At 42.3% G+C, this 23,439-nt stretch overlaps 1 protein-coding gene across 2 annotated transcripts; it reads left to right on the top strand.

Moving 5' to 3' along the window:
- Positions 1-89: 89 nt before the first annotated feature.
- LOC133531871 (uncharacterized) lies at positions 90-23,194 on the top strand. 2 transcript variants are annotated; one of them, XM_061870267.1, is made up of 9 exons: positions 90-384; positions 536-719; positions 2,180-2,324; positions 4,503-4,702; positions 5,639-5,722; positions 6,726-7,215; positions 9,917-10,047; positions 12,007-12,143; positions 21,601-23,194. In XM_061870267.1, exons 2-9 carry the CDS (start codon positions 699-701, stop codon positions 21,761-21,763), a joined length of 1,371 nt encoding a protein of 456 aa, XP_061726251.1. In that variant the 5' UTR covers positions 90-384; positions 536-698; the 3' UTR covers positions 21,764-23,194. The 2 variants fall into 2 exon arrangements, with proteins under 2 accessions (XP_061726251.1, XP_061726252.1); XM_061870268.1 differs by having other exon boundaries at positions 12,007-12,177; positions 21,601-21,745.
- The last annotated feature ends 245 nt before the right edge of the window (positions 23,195-23,439 follow it).

The raw sequence follows: 23,439 nt of genomic DNA, 5'->3' as shown, positions 1-23,439 counted from the left end.
CTTTAAATTGTATCAATTTTATATAGTAATAGTTATATTTAGTTTATAGTAGTGACATCTGGTGACGTAGTTTGCATAATCGGAAGTCCACCTTACGCAAAAAAAAGGTTGTCTAGAATTCTGGATCCAATTAATAGAAATCGCCTCCATTTTTACTAATGTTAATTTCGTTTTTAAGTGTCGACCTGGTCATGCCTCCTCCGCTGTCATCTGTCACTGTCAGTCAGTGTCAAAATAAATATTTTGAACTCGATTGATACTGAATTATTGAAAGTTTTTAACTCATTTACTTCATTAAAATAACAAGGTTTTGTGAAATTTGCTGATGTGTTTGTATAATATATATTATATAATTCGGGGTAGCTCGAAAAATATAGAATTTAGGTAATCTGCCCGTAATTTCAATACTAACTAATCAACACTCAATCGATGTTCTAACTTTGTAGAAACCTATCGAAAAACAAGCTCTTCATTTGCAACTATCAATACTCACTGTAGGTACTTATAATCTTAATATGATAATATTTTTTTACAGGTAGAAAACTAAATTTACCTTGTTTATAAGAAATGTATTAGGTATATATGAATCCAAGTGCCTGACGACATTTCAACATATCATTTCATAAATAACCATGCTTGTAAGTGCATAGAAGATTTTGTTCATCAAGAAATGTAAAGAAACAGAGTCAGAACTGAAAATGGATGCCCAAATTCAACAAGTAAGTGAGGTTATAGTTTTTTAAAAACCTAAAAAGCATAAACTATGTCTCATGGTGGCCAGGTATTCTCTACCAGTCTGTCTTAGGGCCAATAGCTTGATGATTGAAGTGTGTAATATTCAAGTTGCGAATATTTTAGAATTACATAATGTCTACTTTTCTCCATGTAAACAACACCGTGGTTTATCAAAATATTAAGAATATTATTTTATTTCCAAAATAATTTTTCTTTTAAATATCAGAAACCATCCAGTGGCATACTATTTATTTAGTACACTCACCTTTAACAAATATCAACCTTGTTTTGTTGCTAATATAACTCACGGTTTAGGGTTTTGTTATGTTTCTCTCGGGCTCTAAACTAGTGGTAATAATTACTGAGTTTTCAATTCAATCATTTATTTCAGACATAATAAGCCCATATTATTTGGTATTAATACAATAAAATTAATCTTAATATGCTAATTTTAGTGAAAGAGTTTTGGTTGTCATATAAAATTATGCCGAAATTATACATATTTTTAGTCATTTTTGTGCATTTTGCATTCTTGTTCAGAATTTTGTTAAGATTGATTTTAACATAATTAAATCATAGAAACGGGACTTGATATTGATATTGATATTGATTAAAATACAATTATACAGCATTACAGCTAAGGGGGGGCCAATGCGCTGTAAAAAATTATGTAGTAATAGTCCTATAAGCAAGGTAATAAAATTATACGACAAATATGAGAATAATTAATACGCTGATTTCATCACAATATTGTAAAAAATCTTTAAAAAGTTTATGATTTTTGTCAGCAAACAAGTCAGGTGCAAAAGAGAAAACAAAATTTGAGGAGTGTCCGGGAGCGGATAATACTGGTGTGCTAACATGCGAAAGGTTCCATTTGCTAGGAGGCGATGGCTACGAACGAATCTCGTTGCGTATTGAGTTTTAAATTTACCACTTCTCTGATTTAATTGTGTGTAAAAATCATGAAAGTTTAAAGATTGCAAAAATGCTTTTATTTCACTTGCCCTGTTAGTCTAAACATATGTTTATTGGTTTGTTAGTTAGTGTGGGTAGATTTGGGAAGCTAAATTAGACCCATTTCCCGATTTCCGATTGAGCTGAAAATTTGTGTACATATGTAAGTCGGGTCACAATGCAATATTATGGTATCATGGAGCTGATCTGAAGATGGAGACAGGAGGTGGCCATAGGAACTCTGTGATGAAGCAATGCAACCTGATTGTGTCTGGGGTTTTTAGGATTATCTTGATGAGTATTAGTTACCCGTGGTAAGAAAATTACAGTCCGCAATAAATAAAATTTTAGCTGAAAACTTATTTCTGCTCTTTTCGGCGAGACTTTGAACTTGAACTAATTGAACTCTCAATTTTTTACTGAGAACACATATGAAAGGTTAAATTATGTACTTGGTCACAAATAAAGACTATCTCTCTCTCAACAGGTGGTACAAAGCAACAGTGCAATAATAAACTCCCTAAATGCGGACTGCTGGCGTCTCATCTTGGATTATTTATCAATCAAGGAGCTCCTGCAGACGGAGCTGACCTGCAAAGATTGGCAGAAGTTGGTGCTTGATCACATATCACGTAAGGAACTATTATTATCTGATAGACTTGTACAATTCTAGTTTAAATCTTTTTAAGAAATATGTTTCAATCATAAAAAATTGGACAATCTTCCCGATACCCCTTTTTTTGAATTTGTTTTTTCTCCTAACTCTCATAAGGTAGAAGTACTAGTGCTCGACGCTGCACTAGTCACCGACATGGGCACTTTATTTCATGGAAATGTAGGTTAAATTTGAACAACGAAGATTTTTCTGTATTCGAACTTAATCCCTGTCACTTTGACATAAAGTGCCCATGTCGAGTACTAGTGCAGCGTCGAGCAATAGTATTTCTACCTTAAATAATCAAAGAATCGAAATAAGTCAAATGAAGGTGCATATAGACCGCGGGCCAGGGGCATATATCGTCAGTCAGCGTCAGCCTCCAGGCTGATGCTTAGTCAGATGATAGTTTAGATGCTATTTTAAACCAAAAAACCGTAAGCCGGTTGTATCGTGGTGGAAAGACCGTCAGCTGGTCACATGTTTATCGTCTTACAAGTACAGGGAAAAATCTAAAAACTATAACTTGTAATAAAAAATTGTATGGAACCCTCGGTGGGCGAGTCCGACTCGCACTTGTTCGGTTTTTTTGTTTTGTTTTTAAGCTTTATATGGTAGCGAATTCAGTGTGAAATGGCATATAATGAATAAATTTATTTTATATTAATTTTAGACAATAAATGGCAACAAAAAAAAACAATAAATTTTTGGGGGTTCCCCATACTTAGAACTGAAACTCAAAAATGTTTTTTCATCAAACCCATAGGTGTGGGGTATCAATGAATAGGACTTCAAAAATGATATTGAGGTTTCTAATATATTTTTTTTCTAAACTGAATAGTTTGCGCGAGAGACACTTCCAAAGTGGTGAAATGTGTCCCCCCCTGTAACTTCTAAATTAAGAGAATGATAAAACTTAAAAAAAATACATGATGTACATTACCATGCAAACTTCTACCGAAAATTGGTTTGAACGAGATCTAGTAAGTAGTTTTTTTTATTACGTCATAAAGGGTACGGAACCCTTCATGGGCGAGTCCGACTCGCATTTGGCCGCTTTTATGTGTAGGCAGTGGGGAGACATTAGAGCGTTCGGGCAGTCTCGGCTCCGTTCGGCTCAGCTATTATTAGCTACTATTAGGGTTGGCACAACTTGACGTCCCTTTGCGTGCACAACCACAGATAAGATGACTTTAATTTTGACAACCCTAAATAGCCGAAAGGGATAGTGCCATAGGTTAGATAGAGACAGCATGATTTGTTCCAGACTCGCTGTCAAACTTAGGTTTTGTAGGAAGTGTCATTTTTGTACGGCAGTACTATAATCAAAGAGAATTTGAAATAGAGGTGTATTGTCCTAGAAAACTTTGTATTTGTTACCACGTAAATTTACTGCCATCTTCCGACACATGATAAAAACCTTTAGAACGCCATTTGACTTTGATCCTTATTCTTTCATTGATATGTGTTAAATTTGTTAAATATCAAAAAGTGGCGATAACTTACCGGGCACAACCTAAAGGTTATGGCGCCATCGCTCGAAACGATGCCGCCATACCTTTGGCCTTTGATCTATTAGATGGCGCCACTTTTTGATATTTAAAAAATTTTACAGACACCATTAAAAAAATTAGGATCAAAGTCAAATGGCGTTCTAAAAGCTTGAATCATGTGGCGAAAGATGGCTATAACTTTACTGTAGCTACAAAGTTTTCTTTGACAACCCACCTCTATTCTATTTCAAATTATTTTTGCTATTATACATTATATGGCCTAGTGGGTAGTGACCCTGCCTACGAAGCTGATGGTCCCGGGTTCAAATCCTGGTAAGGGCATTTATTCGTGTGATGAGCATGGATATTTGTTCCTGAGTCATGGGTGTTTTCTATGTATTTAAGTATTTATAAATATTTATATATTATATATATCGTTGTCTAAGTACCCTCAACACAAGCCTTATTGAGCTTACTGTGGGACTTAGTCAATTTGTGTAATAATGTCCTATAATATTTATTTATTTATTTATTTATTTATGGTGTAACGGTGCTAAACTAATAGTTTTAAATAAATAAAATAAAAATAAAATCACTTCAATTAAAACAAAAGTCCGTAATAATAGAATATCCTATCCTATCGTGCCTATCTTTTCTTACAGATCGTCCAATAGTTATTCACAGTATGGAAATAGACGAAAACACCTTAATATTGAAACAATCGAGTGAGGCCTGGTGTTCGTTCAAACGTTGGGCGAGGAAGTGTGGCGGCTCCGTTCAGGACTTCGACATGGACTGTAACCACTACAAGGATGCCGTGGAGACCCTTAGAGACCACTGCCCGAATCTAGTAGGTCTTAAGGTAAGTTCAAAAAAGACGTTTAGGGGAGGGAGGGGGTTAAGAAAATGTGACATGTTGTGACAAGGGGGGAGTCACAAACTTTGGGACGTCACTTTAAGTTCATCAGTAACCGATTTTTTTTTATTCGCTGCACAGTTTAACGGGACCCTATTACTAAGACTCCGCTGTCCGTCCGTCCGTCCGTCTGTTACCAGGCTGTATCTCATGCACCGTGATAGCTGGACAGTTCAAATTTTCACAGATGATGTATTTCTGTTGCCGCTATAACAACAAATACTAAAAAGTACGGAACCATCGGTGGGCGAGTCCGACTCGCACTAGTCCGTATTTTTATTCGTTTAATTTTCTTTCCTAATCAGTTTTGGGCTGGGTTTTTATATTACTAGTATTTTTTTTATCAAAAATATTTTGATAAATTTTTACTTATACCGAATTCAATTTGCCGATTTCTTTGAAAACGAAATTGCCAAAAATGTGAAGTCACACCACCCCGGCAGGGGTTTGCCAAATGTCACCAGTGTGACAAGGAGAGATGGAGGGATCATAAGACCTAGAAATTCGTGTGACGTAATTAATGAATAAACCCCATATTACCGTACGTACCGGGCTGGTAAGACGGGACAAATTTTTACCACGCTTTCCTGAGGTCATAAGGAGCAAAAAAATTACAAGTTTTGGTCAGATTCGGCGGTCTGTTTGACTATGCTGAACCCTTTACCAGGCTAAGGGATATATATTTCCCACATGCGGCTCTTCAAACATGTGTTCTATTTTCGATGAGTAAGACTGACATTCGATTGTCATTTTTGAACTGTCAGCCTGGTAAAGGGTTAAGCTAGTCTGAAGTTATATTTTTTTTATTATTCTGTGTATTGACATGCTTTATTTGAATAAAAGATTTAAGTATTTAAATAACTTATTTTGATATGTTTTCAGCTCAGCAGGTTAAAAAAGAAACTGTCGCCGACCGATACGCTCCACTTTCAGAAACTAACCTGGCTCGTGTTCGACTGCTGCGACGTAAGTACTGATTTGCGATTTGATTTATTTGTTACATTTATTCATTCACAGTGTGATAAGGGAAAAGTGTGGACTGAACGAAGATGTAGTGACAAAAATTGAGAAAGGTATGTTGAGATGGTTTGGACACGTGGAAAGAATGAGTGAAAGAAGGTTAATAAAGAGAGTATATAAGGGAGAAGTAGAAGAAGGAGCTGGAAGGGGTAGACCTCGGCGGACTTTATCTGATCAAATCGGGGAAATCCTGAAGAAAGACCAGGTCAAGAGCACCCTAAACCGACGAGCGTGTATGAGGAATGTCATGAAAGTGAAGGAAGCGAAAGAGGTATGTCAGGATCGTAGCAAGTGGAAATCCGTGGTCTCTGCCTACCCCTTCGGGAAATAGGCGTGATTATATGTATGCATGTATGTATGTATTTATTCATATCTGTCTCATTTATTTGTATTGGGGAGCTTGTGGTCCGCTCGGCAATTTAACCCCAATTTAACACACGCACTGGATTTTAACAAATCAATACGGACTGTAATAATCATTTATCCGATTTTGTCCCCGAACCAGTCGTCCCTTCGACCGCCGCAGACGTCAATTGACGCTCGCGCTTTTTTTATACTACGTCGGTGGTAAAGAAGCATATGGCCCGCCTGATGGCAGTCTCCGTAGCCTATGTACGCCTGCAACTCTAAAGGAGTTACATTCGCTTTGCCGACCCTAACAGTCCGCTCCCTCGTTCAGCTCTGGGAACATTTCTCACCGGCAGGAACACAACACTATGAGTAGGGTCTAGTGTTATTTGGCTGCGGTTTTCTGTAAGGTGGAGGTACTTCCCCAGTTGGGCTCTGCTCTAGATCTGGACCGACATCCGCTGTGCTGTGCCCTACCACAATAAGTGAGATGACATTCACAATGCCCATACCTCTCTTTTGGACGTAGTTCCCCCCCGAACCCCAGTATTTCCAGTAGATCCTATATCGATAGTTTTCACACTACATTAATTTGTTTCAGGAGGTAACAGATGATTGCGTCAGTCAATTTTTAACAAATAGCTTAGAGGAATTACGAATTACATATAATAAGCGAGTTACAGGTCGATTTCTTAATAATTTGAAACCTGTTAATAATATGAAGAGTCTCGGACTAAAGCATTGTCGAGCCTTGAGATTTCCATTTCTGCTGTCTGCCGCAGACCGTTTAAGTAATTTAACGGTTTTAGAATTGTGGAAACGAAATCGTAGTAAAATTGAAATAAGGGATAAGCTTCATCTGTTGTTTGAGAAAATGCCTAATTTGAGGGAGATAGATATAGAGATATACGATATGCTGAGGAGGCCTGACGAAGAGATCCGTCTCGCTGAGAGCAATGTTTTTTTCGAGTCGATTTGTCGACTCAAGAAGTTGACTCGCGTGAATGCAAACTTCCAAGTGTGGGATAACCATCTCGAGGCTTTGGCGAGCAGCTGTAAGCAATTAATGGGAGTGGACTTGATATGCAACCGTGAGTGCCTATTTTTTTTTTTCATATTATAGGGATATTCTTACAAAAATTGACTAAGTCTCACTGTAAGCCAAGAAGGCTTGTGTTGTGGGTACTCACAAGGAAAGGTACCCAACTGTCCGGTTCCGATTTGATTCATATTTATATATGTTATAGAGTAGTCTAAAATAACGGACACGTATTTTTTTTTAGCTGCCCAAACTCAACCTATTGGGAGAAATTGTCCTCCGAAGTACTAAAAAGTTACTAAATCTTCTAACTCCTATAGAAAATTATGCTCGAGCAACTTGCTAGTTAATGGCTTGTTTGAGTATATGTTTGAGAACAGGAAAAAATTATGTACCCGTGTTTTGTTATATCTGCTTAAACTCAAGTTTTCCTAAAAAAACACCCGTCTTTATGTGTAACTTTAGCGATAAGATATTATAAAACTTCGAATGTCGATTTTTTTAGGAAAAAATGAGTTTAAGCAGATATAATAAAACACGTGCTCATTATTTTTTGCTGCTTTCAAACATATACTCAAACCAGCCATTAACTAGCAAGTTGCTGGAGCATCACTTTCTATAGGAGTTAGAAGATTTAGTAACTTTTTAGTACTTTGGAGGACAATTTTTCTCCCAATATGTTGAGTGTGGGCAGCTAAAAAAAAATACGTGTCCGTTATTTTAGACTACTCTATAACATATATAAATATGAATCAAATCGGAACCGGACAGTTGGGTACCTTTCTTTGTCAGACAACGATATACAAGGTGGCAAAAAAATATGTGCATTCCCGTTGCCAGGGAGGTTTTGGGCTTATTCTGAGCAACTTTTACTATGTGACCAACCCCGAAATCGCTAAAAAAAATTCTGGCTGTTTCATACATTTCTGCTGGTCCATTTTCTATGGGAGGGTAAAAAAAATTTCGCGATATCGGTTTTGGTCCCATAGTAAAAGTTGCTCAGTATAATCCCAAAACCTCCATGGCAACGGGAGTGCACATATTTATTGGCCACCTTGTATATGATATATAAATACTTAAATATTCTATATATTCAGGAACAAATATCTGTGCTCACATATATACAAATACTATACTAGGCCAGACCGATCGTCATTTGCATTTAAATTATATGGTTCTTCTAAATAAATAAAATAAAATTAAAAGCCCACAACGACAAGGCTCGGAACCGGTTTATTTCGGTTTTCCTGCGAACTTTTATAAGAACGCGAACGTCTTAAGAACTTTATTGTAACCTAAAAAACCGGTTTATTCGACGAATGACGCAACGGCCAGCCAGCCTGGTGATGTGCCACGTAAACATAGACACCGATTTAGAAAGCGACCGGTTTTTATTGTTCTAAGCCGGTTAATTTGACAAGAACCGTTCTCATAAAAACCGGTTTAAAAATAATTTTTCGAGCGAAACCGAAATTAAAAAATGCGCCAAGTACATATATTTTTTTAAATACTATGTCGGTGGCAAACAAGCATACGTCCCGCCTGATGGTAAGCAGTATCCGTAGCCTATGTACGCCTGAAACTCCAGAGGAGTTACATGCGCGTTGCCGACCCTAACCCCCTCCCGCCCCTCGTTGAGCTCTGGCAACCTTACTCACCGACATGATACCGGTTTGGAAACTTACCCGGTTTCCGAGCCTTGTAAAAATAATATATAAAATATTCCTCCAGATTCAGGCAGTTTTGGTCCTTTATATGTATATTCTTTGACTTGTAATCTTTTGTTCATATAGATTAAGAGTCGATAATCTAACTCACGTACGTGTCCATTTCCAAGCACCAACAGTGCACGACTATTCGTACACGATAGCTGCGTGCCGGATGCGTGAGTTAAACCGTATACCTAATTACCTAATAAGTTAGTGTTAGCTCAGAGAATTTGAAATAGAGGTGGATTGTCAAAGAAAACTTTGTAGCCACAGTAAATTTACTGCCATCTTTCGACACATGATTAAAACTTTTACAACGCCATTTGACTTTGATCCTTATCATTTCACTGATATGTATTTAATTTGTTGAATATCAAAAGAGTGGCGTCATCTAATAGATCAAAGGCCAAATATGACGGCATCGTTATGCCCGGTAAGATGGCGCCACTTTATGATATTTAACAAATTTAACACATATCAGTGAAAGAATAAGGGTGAAAGTCAATTACCGTTCTAAAAGTTTTAATCATGTCTCTAAAGCTGGCAGTAAATTTACTGTGGCTACAAAATTTTCTTTGACAATCCACCTCTAATTTAAGTTCTCTTTGGTGTTAGTATGACTCACGACATTTCAAGGTCGATAATTCGTTGAATCTTCAAGATAGTTACAACGACTTTACTACCGCGACTTGCGGTAAACCTAATATTAATAAATAAATATTATAGGGACATAAAATAAAATAAATAAATATTATAGGACATTATTACACAAATTGACTAAGTCCCACAGTAAGCTCAATAAGGCTTGTGTTGAGGGTACTTAGACAACGATATATATAAATATTTATAAATACTTAAATACATAGAAAACACCCATGACTCAGGAACAAATATCCATGCTCATCACACAAATACATGCCCTTACCAGGATTTGAACCCGGGACCATCAGCTTCGTAGGCAGGGTCACTACCCACTAGGCCAAACCGGTCGTCAATGCTTCCACAAATTGACTAATATTAATATCAATATATATTAATTGTCAGATATAACGCGGCGCGGTCTGGACGCGCTGTGCCGCCACGTGGGAGCGCGCCTGCTGGAGCTCAACCTGGCCGAGAGCCTGCTCACCGACGACGACGTGGCCGCGTGTGTGTACGCGTGCCCCAAACTACTGGTAATTATTATACTCTGTATCTTTAGGTATTTAAAAGTAAACAAACAATTTGTAAATTTTCGGGTTTATAACATTTAATGGTTAACCAACCTGTATTTATTTTGCCTTCGATGTAATAATTACGAACTATAGACCATAGGTTAAACTGTTAACTACTAGCATTACTCAAACCACCAAAAATTTATCACATACCGGTTTGGCCTAGTGGGTAGTGACCCTGCCTACGAAGCTGATGGTCCCGGGTTCAAATCCTGGTAAGGGCATTTATTCGTGTGATGAGCATGGATAATTGTTCCTGAGTCATGGGTGTTTTCTATGTATTTAAGTATTTATAAATATTTATATATTATATATATATCGTTGTCTAAGTACCCTCAATACAAGCCTTATTGAGCTTACTGTGGGACTTAGTCAATTTGTGTAATAATGTCCTATAATATTTATTTATTATTTATTTACTATACCTTTTAGATAATTGGCTACTTGACAGTTTTTTGTATATAAAGTCAATCGATCTTGATTTTCCTGAGGATCAAATGTCTATATAGGACTCATGGCATTTAAGCAACACAAAGGTCAGAAATGAGAGTTAAAGTCTGACGCCCGCACTCGACGATTGAAACGCCTCGAACAAAATGATAATATGATGTGACGTCACATCATATAAGTCTGTCCTAAATGTATGGAAGATCAAGGAAATTGCCATTTTGACCCTGAAATATTGCGTTTATGTGTATAGTTGTTATACAGTTTATTTTTCAATAAAATGTAAGGAATCGAATGGTATCATTTTCTTTTCTGTTTTTGAAAGACAAAAAAAAAATATTTTTGAGACTTTGGAGCCTTGGGTTTTTTTTAATAATCTCAATATAATTTTTTTAATTCAACTTTTTTATAATAGGTCATTTTCTATCCGTTTAACTATATTTTGTTATAATACTTATAATATTCAACATGTGTCAAGTACCCAATTCTGGCGACAGCGGCAATACTCGCTGGATTGGTCACGCACAGATTTAAATGGTTCGACCGGGCCCGGCGTAAATCCTAGTTTAAAAAATGTCGGATTGTAAAAGTTTTCGCGGAGCATAAACCTAGGATTTTATGTTAAAATATTGTGGAAAGTGGACTCATTTATACATAAAAGTATTGTAATATAACTCTAAGTGTGTGTACATAAGGATTTACGCCTACATAAATACAAAACCGCCTGGATCTGTCACTGAACGACCTGATTGTAAACCTCCATTATTTGATCATGTAATGTTTTCATCTACGCTCAACTGGCTTAAGGAGCCATCAGAGGGTAGATTTTGTTTACATTTTTTTTTAAAACCTAATGATACAGCGTATAAAGATGAGCCGGATATTAAGAAAATTCAATGATAGTACATTACGATACAAGTGCGAAAAATAGGAAATTCGAAACGAGTGGCGATAAATTAAAACACGACCTAAGGGAGTGTTTTAAATCGACACGAGTTGCGAATTACCTATTCGCACATGTATCGTACAACGTTTTACAGTACATATGGCCCTTTAAATGTTCGACACAGTAACGTAATATGCTAATTTACGCACTAGTGTGGTAAAGTAGCACCATATGTACTGTAAAATAATTTAATTTGTTCCCTAGTTAAGGGTTTTACCACTTCTAAATATTTTCCATTTCCTATGATTTTTGGCATGTTATTGACACAATGAATTTTTATCTTTTGTTTTGTTTTCCTTTTTTCAAAATTTGCAAAACAAAAAACAACAATACAATACAATACAAATATACTTTATTGCACGCCTCAATACAGAAACAGTACAAATATTACAACACATAAAGAAGAGGTAAACAACAGGCGGTCTTATCGCTAAAAAGCGATCTCTTCCATACAACCTTTAGGTAGCGGAATTAAAAAATATATATATATGTACAGATGTAACAACATGTTTATCTACCCGTCCCAGTCGCTGGACCTGTCCGACTGCCCGCGGCTGGTGTGGGCCGTGCGCCGCGTGGCGCTGGCGCGGCGCGCCATGCGGCGGAGCCCCCGCCTCGCCGCCGAGGCGTCCCTGCGGCTGCCGCTGCCGATCACTATGAGCAGGTGGGACTTTTATGGGGACGCGGATGATTTCAAGGTACTTTCAATCAATTATAGGTGGTTATTATGTATGCAACAAACGTAAGCTATATCTGAGCGAACGTAATAATAGTTATGCTGCTGTTCTAAGCTTTAGTGTAAGTATGATTTTACCCATGGCAATGTTATAAACACTAAGTTGTTAAAAAGTTTATAATGAGCGCCTATAGCTCACTAAACTGTATTAATTTATTGTTATTACTGTCTAGGATGGAAATGTACACTAGATTAAGTAATTACATTGTACTAAATTATGTTAAATAAAGAACAAAAAAAAAAAAAAAACAATTTTTCGTGTTATGGCTCCATCGAGGTGTTGATGATTCTGCCAATGTCGAGGTTGGATAAGACCCGGCTAGTATATGAATCTTATCATATTACGGTCATAGACAGTCTTCGGTGGAGTATCCGATCTGCAAAGAAATACAAATTACCACTAACTATATAACTACATACAACTATTAAACAATATGTACACTACACTATGTACAGAACAAACTACAGTTAAGTATTAAATCTACGAACTTATTGTACAATAATATGATACATACTACAATTTAAGATTATTTTTAGCTAGGAATTTATTCAAAATACCACAAAACGGAGTAAAAACTTAATATTTACTGGACGGCTAATCTCACGAGAAAGAAAATCATATTTTGTTCAAATATAACCCGTTGACCACCAAAAACGTCAACTATAGTACATTGTGCAACGAGGGGGGTTAGTGAAATTTTGGATACGAGGGTGGTAATTCCCGACAGCCAGAGGCTGGAGGGAATTAAAGACCCGAGTTTGCAATATTCTCACCCCCGGAGTTACACACAATGTTTTTCATCACACTTGGGAAGAAAAAACTAAATTTTAAGCGAAATAATTCTTAAATACGGTGACATATCAAACATTCGTCCGCCATTTTGTAATTTCTTGGCAGGTGACGCATCGAAGGCACAGATCTATTAGGCATTCAGCCACGATTGAAAATTATGTAAAAATATTTTAAACGGCTGTTAAATTAATCAAATTAAATAATTTTAAACATGACTCATTTATGCTACTTGGTTTGTATGAATAAGTGACATAATAAAAAAAAAACTATAACTCCCTAGGGAGTTATAGCTTTTTTCACAATCCATAACTCCCGCGGGAACAAAATAGGCCTTTGTTCTTCAGCACACCTGCATGAAATAAGCTCTTTTTCGAACAAGTGTGATGAAAACAATATTAAGTTTCGTGCATTCCGACAAAGTCCACGATGACGCAACGCACACGATAGGCCTTTTTTTTTTTTTTTTTTTTTTTTTTTTTTTTTTTTTTTTTTTTTTTTTTTTTTTTTTTTTTTTTTTTTTTTTTTTTTTTTTTTTGTATCGCAGGGGTGAATGCATTTACGCATCATCGCCCCCCGGGCGAGGGAAGCCCATTGGGGGGGCGGTATGTGGGACTCGCTCCTTCCGTAACCCCCTCTGCTATTCAGAGGGAGAGGAGGAGAATACCCACTAACCTCCCCTGCGGCGTTTCCGTCCATGCCGTTAAGGGGGGTGCTGGGGGCTCGCAAGCATGTCACCTCAGCACCCCCCCGGCGGTCCCGACTCGGATGAACCGGGACTTCACACCAGTTTGGGGAGAGTCAGCAAACGCATAACTGACTCTCCCCCCTCCCATGTAGGGCCGTGTTGTGCGGGTCCCTCGCCCGCTGCCCTACTGAGGTATAGCGCGGTTCGCAATGGCGAACCGCCTAAGTCTCCTGCCCATTCGTCTTCGCCTGATCGGGAGCGCGTTTGGGTCCTCCTCGCGCTCCCGCTCCTCGACCTCCTTTTGCGAGACAACCGCGTCACAAAAGGAGGTCACCGCCTCCCAGGATCTCTCGCTGTCCAACATGGCCGCCACGACGCTGTGCAGCGAGAGATCATTTGTCCCGATGGCTGCCACCAGCGCGCTCCGCTCCACCACCCAGCGGCTGCACACCTGCAGGGTGTGCTGGGCGGTGTCGTCCGTCTCGTCACATTGATGGCAGGATTGGGTAGGCTCGCGACCGATCCTGTGCAGGTAGTGACCGAAGCATCCGTGTCCGGTCAGTACCTGCACCAGTCTGTATCCAACCCTGCCGTGCGTCCGGTCCAGCCATCGGTCTAGCGACGGGAGAACTGCCCCTATGGTGTAGGTTCCATAGGGGGAATTCTCCAGGTCCACCTTCCACTTTCCACGCAACCTCCTCTGCGCCGTTCTGCGTGCCTCCCTGACTTCTTCAGGAGCAGGAAAGTCGCCTGTCTCCCTGCTCCTGACCCTCCGTCTGTGCGCGTCAGCGAGCACCTCAGCATCCAGCTCCCATGGTGAGGTGCCCGCCAACACGCACGCTGCCGCCCAGCTCACTGACACATACGCCCTGCACACTCGTATGGCAATGACTCTCTGGGGCCTTCGCAGTAGGGCCTTGTTCTCTTGGTTTAGTTTATCGGCCCAGATCGGGGCCCCATAAAGAGCCATTGAGCGCGCCACTCCTGCGTAGAGGCGTCGGCACACGTGCGAGGGTCCTCCCACGTTGGGCAGCAGCCGGCCCATCTCCGACGCCGCCGTCACTACCCGGGGAGCAATTTGGCGGAAGTGCTCCCCGAAGTTCCACCTCCTGTCCAGCGTGAGGCCGAGGTACTTTATATGGGGCCTCACCTGAACATCCCCGCCAGCTATTCTCACGGAAGGCCCGAAGTGCCCCCAATGCGTCCATCGTGGACCTGCCGCTTCGGAACCCATATTGGCGCCCAGCGAGATTGGGGCCCGTCTCCTGTAAGTGTCGGTTTATTCTTGACGCCAATATGCGTTCCAGCATCTTCCCCGCCTCGTCCAACAGGACTATTGGCCTCCACCCGGATGGGGAGTCCGCCGGCCTGGCCTCCTTCCGGAGGAGGCACACTATTCCCTCTTTCCAGCACCTTGGAAACTGTCCATCCCTAAGGCACCGGTTAAAGATGGATTGGAGACAGTCTCCAAGGTGCTCCATTACAATAGGTAGGACCCTGCCATGGACCCCGTCTGGGCCAGGGGCTTTCTTGCAGGCCCTAACCCTATGGGCGACACGGGCCATTTCGCCCTCGGTTACGAGGGGCACCTCCTCAGGATCCAGGGGCTCCTCCTCCCTGGGGACCACCATTGCAGGAGGAGCGAACTCTGGGGCTGGAGGGAACAGGCCTTCTAAGATACCCCGGAGGGTCCCCATGTCCATGGCATCCATGGGGGCGGCCTGACGAAGCTTCTTTCTTACAAGTTTATAAGGCCGTCCCCATGGGTCCCCGTCTAAAGAGGCCAAAAAGGCCCCGTGCGCCGCGTCCTTTGCCTTGGCGATGGCAAGGTTGAGGGCCTTCTTTGCCTCATTCAGCGCCAGGTGGTATGCATCCAGCTCCTCCTGGGTGTGCCGCCTCCTTCGACAGCGTGTAAATTGCCGTCTCGCGGCATTACTGGTAGCCCGGAGAGCGGCCACTTCCGGACACCACCAATACGTCGCCTTTCTCCTCCGCGGAGGCCCCGCTCTCCTCATTGAGGCGTCGCATGCCCGTGTGAGGGAAGCACGGAAGCCAAGGGCCATATTGTCCACATTGGCTTCCTCTGGCATTTGACGCCCCCATCTGGCTTCCACCATGGCCGCCTCTCTGGCCGCCTCCCGATCCAGGGTGGCCAGACTCCACCTCAGAGATCTCCCCGTGCCCCTCGCCGGACCTGGTTGTTGGCCATGCCGGGCTCTGGAGACCCTCATTCTGATGTATACGTGGTCAGAGAGGGTCTCCGTGTCTTCCAGGACCCGCCAGTCCGCAATGCGTGTTGCCGCCGCTGGGGAGGCCAATGTCACGTCGATGATAGACCCCCCCGCCAGGCGCACGCACGTATTGGCTGTGCCCCGGTTGACCACTTCAAGCCCCAGCCCGACCAACCACTCGAGGAGCACGGTCCCCCTGGGGTTGGTCCTAGGGGAGCCCCAGGCAGCGCACTTGGCGTTGAGATCCCCCAGGACCATTATGGGGGAGGGAGCCGCGCCAGCCACCGCCCGCCCGAGCCTCTCCAGATAGGCCTCGAATTCATGCAGTGGCCTATTGGGGGAGAAGTAAACGCCCACTAACACGATGTCCCCCAATTTAGCCACCACATAACCAGGGCCGCTTGAGACTCTGGAGAGGGGCAGGCCTCCCCCCATTGGTGCCACTATGGCTACCGTGGCCACCGAGCCACATCTGTCGCCCACCCAGTTCGCCTGCTGGGGGACAAAGTACGGCTCCGCCACCACCGATGCCGCAACCTCCCATTCTGCCATGTGCTGAATCATTAAGTCCTGCGCACGCGCGGCATGATTCAGGTTGCACTGAAGCACCTCAATATCCTGCAACGGAGGCATTAACTTTCCATTGCCTGGGGATCCGTCCGGTTATGAGGTGCTTCCCGGGAGGCAACCGCAGCGGCAGCGAGAGCTGCAGGGCTGGCAGCATATGTCTCCTTCCCTTTAATTGGTGGGGGGGTGCAGGCCTTTCCTCCCATCACGTGCCCCGCCTTTAGCCCAGCATGGTGGCACACGGCGCACCAGGGGGCCGACGCGGCGCAGGCCAGGCTTTTGTGGCCCGGTTTGCTACACCTGTAGCACCACTCGCCCCTATCTACCGGGGACGGGCACAGAGGCCTAGTATGCCCCGTCCCCATGCAGCGGTAGCAGCGCAGGGGCAACTGTTCCAAGGCCTCCACTCGGGCCGCCGACCACCCAACCACTATTCGCCCCGCCGTGACGACCACCTTGGCCGCCGTCAGTGGGCAGCGCAGGATGACCGAGCCAGTCCCGTTGGCCGCCATCCTTATCGCTCCCACCGATATCTGGTCCTCCTGGCATCTGCCTCTAGCGGCAACCTCTTTCTTCAGGGTTTCCGGCGTGACGGACTCGTCAAATCCGGAAATCTTGATTTCCGCCTTCTTGACTGGTCTGTAGACATCAGCCATGTCACCTACCAGGCTCCGGAGTCGCTCAGCCAGGTTGTCGGCGGCCTGTCCGCTCTGTGCCCCGGGGACCTCAATAATACGCGTCCCTGTTGCCGTCCTGCGGACCTTAAGGTGGTCGACACCAAGCTCGGCCAGTTTCAGCGTGGTGGCCTTTTCCATGACGGCCCTGTAGCTGGTTTGGGCGTCAGGCTTAAGGGCCACTACGACCGCCGCCATGGTTGGGGCCACTAGTTTTGGGGCCGCCTTTTTTGGGGGCTGGGGAGGGGCAGGGCTCTTGCCCTTGGCCTTGCCCTTTTTGACCACCGTGGTCCATTCGCTTCGTGGGGGTGCAGGCGGCGCAGGTGGCGGCATGCTCGGTCGAGTCGGTTTCTTGGGTGCCCTAGGAGCAGGGACCACTGGTTTTTTAACCCTCGGTGTGGGTACCGGCCTGGGTTGGGTCTGCCCGACCTGCGTCTGGGGCAGCTGGGGCACTACTGCCGCACGGGGCGCCTCCCTTGCTGGTTGGCTAGCCGTCGTTGGGGAGGCCGATTGGGATACCCCCCTGCTTCTTTTGTCCAGCCTTGGGGCACTAGGCTCGTTAACGTGGTGCTCCGCCGTTACCACGTCCATTCCTTGACCCGCACTCTCCCGGATCCTCCTCCTGTCGGCAGCCAGCATTGGCCGGCGGATGGGCTCCGGCGGCAGTCGTCCCTCCACACTCTCGAGGCGGGCATTCACCATGTTCCCCAGGGATTGGAACATTTCCCTCTGGAAGCTCCCCAGGCGGACCTCCATGATTTTGCCCAATTCCTCGAGAAGGGTTTGCGTCTCCGTCCCTGCCCTGATTGGCTCCGTCTGCTTGCGCTCCGAGAAGGCCTTGCGCAGCGCTTTGGTTTCCAGACGGAGCTGCCCCAGCTCCTTCCGCATTCTATCGTTGTCCGCTTTCAGTGCGCGGACAACCTCCGACTCCCCGAGCGAATCTGCAAGATCATTCATTAACTCCCTGCACGCGGAGTTAATTCTGCCCCATATATCGCCCTTTAAATTCTTGCTTTTGGCCGCATCACTCATTATTTCCTGCGCACAGGCCCTGATGCGGCCACCAGGCGTTTCAAACTCTCCTGACGTTTCCTCCATGTGTACCGGGCTTTGTACAGGGCTTCGTACTGGGCTTCGCGACTGCCTGCCCGTGTTTCGTCTAGGTTTGGGACTGTAGGGGGCCTCCGTCTCCGTGTCAGTCCCAACATCCTCTAGCTGCTTTTTGGCAGCGCTAAGCCCCGTATAGTGCCCTTTGCCTCGGCCCCGGCGGGAAGTGCTAACTTTGCGCACCGGAGTCTCGCCTTCACTGTCTGGGTCAGGGTCATCCCTGGTCCTTTTTTCCCTTCTTCCCCTTTTATCCCCCATTTCCTCCTGGCTAACGCTCCTCGCTCCGTCAGTCCCCACGACACTGCCCCATTCGTCAGAAGACGACTCTGAGAGGCGTCTTACCGTCTTTTTGCCTGCCCAAAATTTCCCCCGAGTAGGGGTGGGGGAAGCATCCCCCCCACCAATGTACCCCCTTTCGGAGTCATCACCATCCTGGCTCATTTCTGAGCTAACCTCCCTTTGGGACACCATATTGGCCCCCATTCCCTTAGAGGACTGGTTACCCCCCCTTTTTCTCGACTCCCCCCCTTCCTCTCCTTTATCCCCACCCGGATCCGGGGTTTCCCCCTCCACACCCATGGAGGAGGCGACCGCAGAAACGTTTTCCGCAAAAACGGTCAAGGGTGATCCGTGTCACCCTCGACAAAGTTACGGAATTGAGGAATAAAATTTAATTTACCCCCCTTCCAGTTGTCCAAAGTTTTCGGAACAAGGATAGTTATATGGAGTTTTATCTCCCCTATCCAAATCCCGAAAAGCCCGAACTCTAGCTTCTCGGGTTCAAACAGCAACTTTTTCGAAAAATCGACAAACTTATGTCGTGTAGTTGGCAACGCCGCAAAAACGAGAATAGCAATCTGTATAATCCTTAATAACTTTTGACTCTGATGTCAAAAAATTATTATTGGACCGGCAACAGACAGCTATTAACCTTCTTCTAATAACCGTATCACTAAAAAAGTGGACAAAAGAAGAAAAAAGAAGATACGAATTTTTTCCGAAAATTAATACAAGTTTCAAAACTTCAAAACAAAGAATTGTTTCGCTTGCAACTCCGGAACCGGATGTCCCAGCGTTGCAAGAAAAACAGGACAAGAAAGAAGAAAAGAAATGAAAATTTTGAGGCCTAAAACCAAGAACAAAAAAAGAAAGAAAAAGAAGATACAAATTTTTTAATGAAATACAAAAACCGCACAAAAATCGTTCCTAATCAGAAACAAGAAAAGTCCAAAAAAATCGCCAAGTCGTCAAGATAGAGCCGTTTCGATAACCGGAATGGATAGCCAAAAATTGTTTTTATCTAAATACCAAAAATCACCGAAATCGCTCTAATACACCTCACGAAAAAACCTCGCACACGATAGGCCTCGCGTTCAAATGGTTAATAGAGGACGGGAAACGAAGGGTTGCAGGCCAACTAGATATAGACGAATATGAATTGACATTAGTTTTTTCTCAAACTTGCTATAAATGATGAAATGACTTACGTCAAATTAGGTCCGGAAATACTACATATCAGGTGCGATGAGTGAAGATGATATGTAAAGGAATTTCATACTGCCTTACACATCTAGGACTGTAAAGCAACCTTCTTTTGTTTTTTAACGTCAAATTGTGACACAACGTCTTGGCATCCAACCATCAACTAGCTTCAGTTAGCTTGGTAGTTGGTACGGTGATTTGTTGTACATATTCGTTGCTAAGCAACGGCGGTGGCGCATCGCGCAGGCGCGCGGACTTACGCGCGTAAGGTTGTACACCGCTGGTAGAGTGGCGAGCCGAGTAGGTCGCCACAAAACAAATTGACTAAGTACAATTTTTTGTTTTAATTGCAAGTTCGAGAAAAGCACTATACATATCTCGGCGAGAAACAGGGTTGCCGGCCGCGTATATCTACTTGGCCTGCATCCCTACGTTTCTCGGCCTCTATAGTAATGTACTATACCTATTAAGAACGTTGACATTTAATATATTTTCATTTTATCTTTCATTTAAATTACTTATCTGATAAAGTTATTTATAACTTCGTATTTTTTTTTGTAAATAATTAGTTTTTTTTGAAGTGAAAACTTCTTTAGCGGCGCTGTGCACTTTTTGTCATGGGGAAAAACTGTTAAACTCGCGTCAGGGGTCACGTGACCGTCAGATTGAAAATTCGTAAGACGGACACGTGACGTCATGGTGACGTGCAAATTGAATGTCGTCGAAGCCTGGTTACTTTTGAAAAGTCGTATGTCATTCAAGGGTGACATTTTATTTTCTTCATAATCAAAGTGCTGTCATAACGGTCTTTAACCTTTGTTAATTGTGTTGTATTGTATCTTTGTGTTGTTGGGTGTCCATGATTGTAGATATTCAAATTTTTTTTTACCAAAAAGTTAAATAATAGAAAAGAAATGTGATTGTTTTACTTAATATGAATGGTGAACGATTCATTAACATTTACTGATTGTGTAGGCTGTAGTCCTGCTCACGTCTCATGAATTACTCTGTATATGTTATATATCAACACTAAAATTCGCATTTCAAAATATCTTCCACACTCAACTTTATTTACGTAGGTATAATAGAGAATTATCTCTTTTTATAAAACTGCTACTCAATTTCTCCAAAATATCAAAAATGCACAACGTTAATGTTCAAGTTTTCACTTACCATAGTGTGTTTCTTTTTGTTGTCGATTATTGCAAATAACTTTTGTTCGAAAAAAAAATTTTTTTATCTTTTGTTCTAATTAAGAAAATATTAACGTCAGAGCATTCCTGAGAAGTAACCCTACGTGGGATTTCAGGGTTTGTCCAATGGCTAAGGGCACCCTGTATATGCCGCGGCAGTCAAACGGTTAATAAATGGTAATCTGCAGAGCCCGTAAATTTCATGCCGTTGACAGAAAAATGACGTCACGCTACATAGAGTATGATTCCAATTAGGATTTTCGTAATAATTAATCATTTGTCAACCTCTTTAGGTAACTGATACATATACTTGACAATCAGTATAGAAACGTCTAACTGACTTTCATTTTATTGTCACACAAATAAATAATAGATTATTAATTTATGAAATAATACATATTTTTGGTTTTTAACAGCGTAACAAGCTTTTATTCACGTAACAAGTATTTATTATCATACCCATCAATAAGTAAGTTATCTAAATTTGTAGTAACTTCCTGTATGTTAAATTACGTCATTTTTGCGTCAACGGGATGAAAAGTACGGGCCCTGGCTAATCTGTTATGTAACGGCTTAAAAAAAAGGAATTTCTTATGTAACTGTGCCTTCGATGTCGATTGAATTTTATTATAACTACATATTTCTATTTTCAGGACGTCGTGGATGTACGCTTTACCAGCGACGGATATTCAAGCGTCGAACGCCAGTACTGAACGTTCATCACAACTTATCGTATTATTTGTGCTTACGCCAAAGACGCCAACTCACGCGCTCTGCAGCCTGCAACCTTCGTGCATTCCGACAAAGAGAATTTGAAATAGAGGTGTATTGTCAAAGAAATCTTTGTAGCCACAATAAATTTACTGCCATCTTTCGACACATGATTAAGACTTTTAGAACGCCATTTAACTTTGATCCTTATTCTTTCACTGATATGTGTTAAATTTGTTAACTATCAAAAAGTGGCGCCATCTAATAGATCAAAGGCCAAAGGTATGGCGACATAGTTTCGAGCGATGGCGCCATAACCTTTAGGTAGTGCCCGGTAAGATGGCGCCACTTTTTGATACTTAACAAATTTAACACTTGTCTGTGAAAGAATAAGGATCAAAGTCATATGGCGTTCTAAAAGTTTTAATCATGTGTCGAAAGATGGCAGTAAATTTATTGTGGCTACAAAGTTTTCTTTGACAATCCACCTGTATTTGAAATTCTTTTTGATTCCGACAAGGTTTAAGGCTAGGCCAGACGGGATGATCAAATCGACCGATTTAATCAGGAATGAAATTGGCGTCAATCACAATTTAATCACCAATTTTGGATGAATGGTGACATTAATGCGTTTTAAATTATACATGCCCACAACGCGTATACTAGAGTTATTAACTCTCAAGGTTAGCTGGAAGAGATCCCTTATAGGGATAAATTTCTCATACTTTTCTTCTTGCACCATTTTGCAATTTTTATTTTGCCCTATGGTTGGCTGGTAGAGAATACCTTTAGGCATTAAGTCCGCCATTTGTATTTTTTTTTGTATTTTGTGCAATAAAGTTTAAATAAATAAGTTCGCCTTTGTACAGTCGCCATCAGATATATCGGAGCAACCAAGGCGCTCACAAATATCTGAACAAGCCTCTATTGTCAAGGTGTTAGAGTGCATGTTTAGATATCTTTGACCACCTCGGCTGCTCCGATATATCCGATAGTGACTGTTCAATTTATGTAAATTTGCGAATCAATTTTTGTACAATAAAGTGATTCCTACTACTACTACTAATTGGTATTTTTGCGTCCGCACCTCCAATTTTTCGGTCATAATTACAAAAGAACAAAGTGAAATCGGCGAGCCAAATAGCTAGGGAGCGTGCATGAACTGTAGGAGGCAACACAGGAGCCGTCAGATTTTTGGCGCGAGGCGTAAATGTGATGTTTTTTTGTTCCGATGTAGCCCACAAGATGGCAGAACCTACTATGCACAAGGAAACATATGTGGCGTGTAAATGTACATGTTTATGGTTCCGATTCAGGCCACAAGATGGCAGACCCTCTAACGCGCAGTCCCTATTGGCGTTTGCGTCCAGTGATTTGATTAGAAAATTTAATCAGATTGGCGAATAATTGTTCCCGTCTGGTCTGGCCTACGATGACACACCGTTCCGACGGTCCAATTTCGAGGTCACCTTGGTCGGGCGCCATACAAATAGGGAGTATGACTGTAAAGTTCTACCGCCAGAGTGCAGGGGGCAAAAAGCGATCTTTTTTTTTTTTTTTTTTTTTTTTTTTTTTATTACCAACACATAATACATCTCACATGCTCTTAAATCTATGACATAGGTAACCACATCTTATATAAGTGTCTTTTCCCAGTGAACATGCAGTAATCTTACGATTAAATTAATTTGTACCAGTACATTACATTAACTAATGCTACAACTGGGATGATGGTAAATAGTTGATGACAATTATTCTTTTACTCTCACTAAGACGTAATT

Source organism: Cydia pomonella, chromosome 26 (assembly GCF_033807575.1).
Source record: "Cydia pomonella isolate Wapato2018A chromosome 26, ilCydPomo1, whole genome shotgun sequence".
NCBI lineage: Eukaryota > Metazoa > Arthropoda > Insecta > Lepidoptera > Tortricidae > Cydia > Cydia pomonella.
The sequence above is the reverse complement of the archived record's forward strand: the minus strand, read 5'-3'. Positions and strand labels throughout refer to the sequence as shown.

Excerpts from the sequence above, each read along its gene's own strand:
- LOC133531871 (XM_061870267.1), top strand. The coding sequence starts at position 699 with ATGGATGCCCAAATTCAACAA. Across the intron at positions 720-2,179 it reads TGGATGCCCAAATTCAACAA|GTGGTACAAAGCAACAGTGC; the intron begins GTAAGTGAGGTT and ends CTCTCTCAACAG. Across the intron at positions 12,144-21,600 it reads CTGCCGATCACTATGAGCAG|GACGTCGTGGATGTACGCTT; the intron begins GTGGGACTTTTA and ends TTCTATTTTCAG.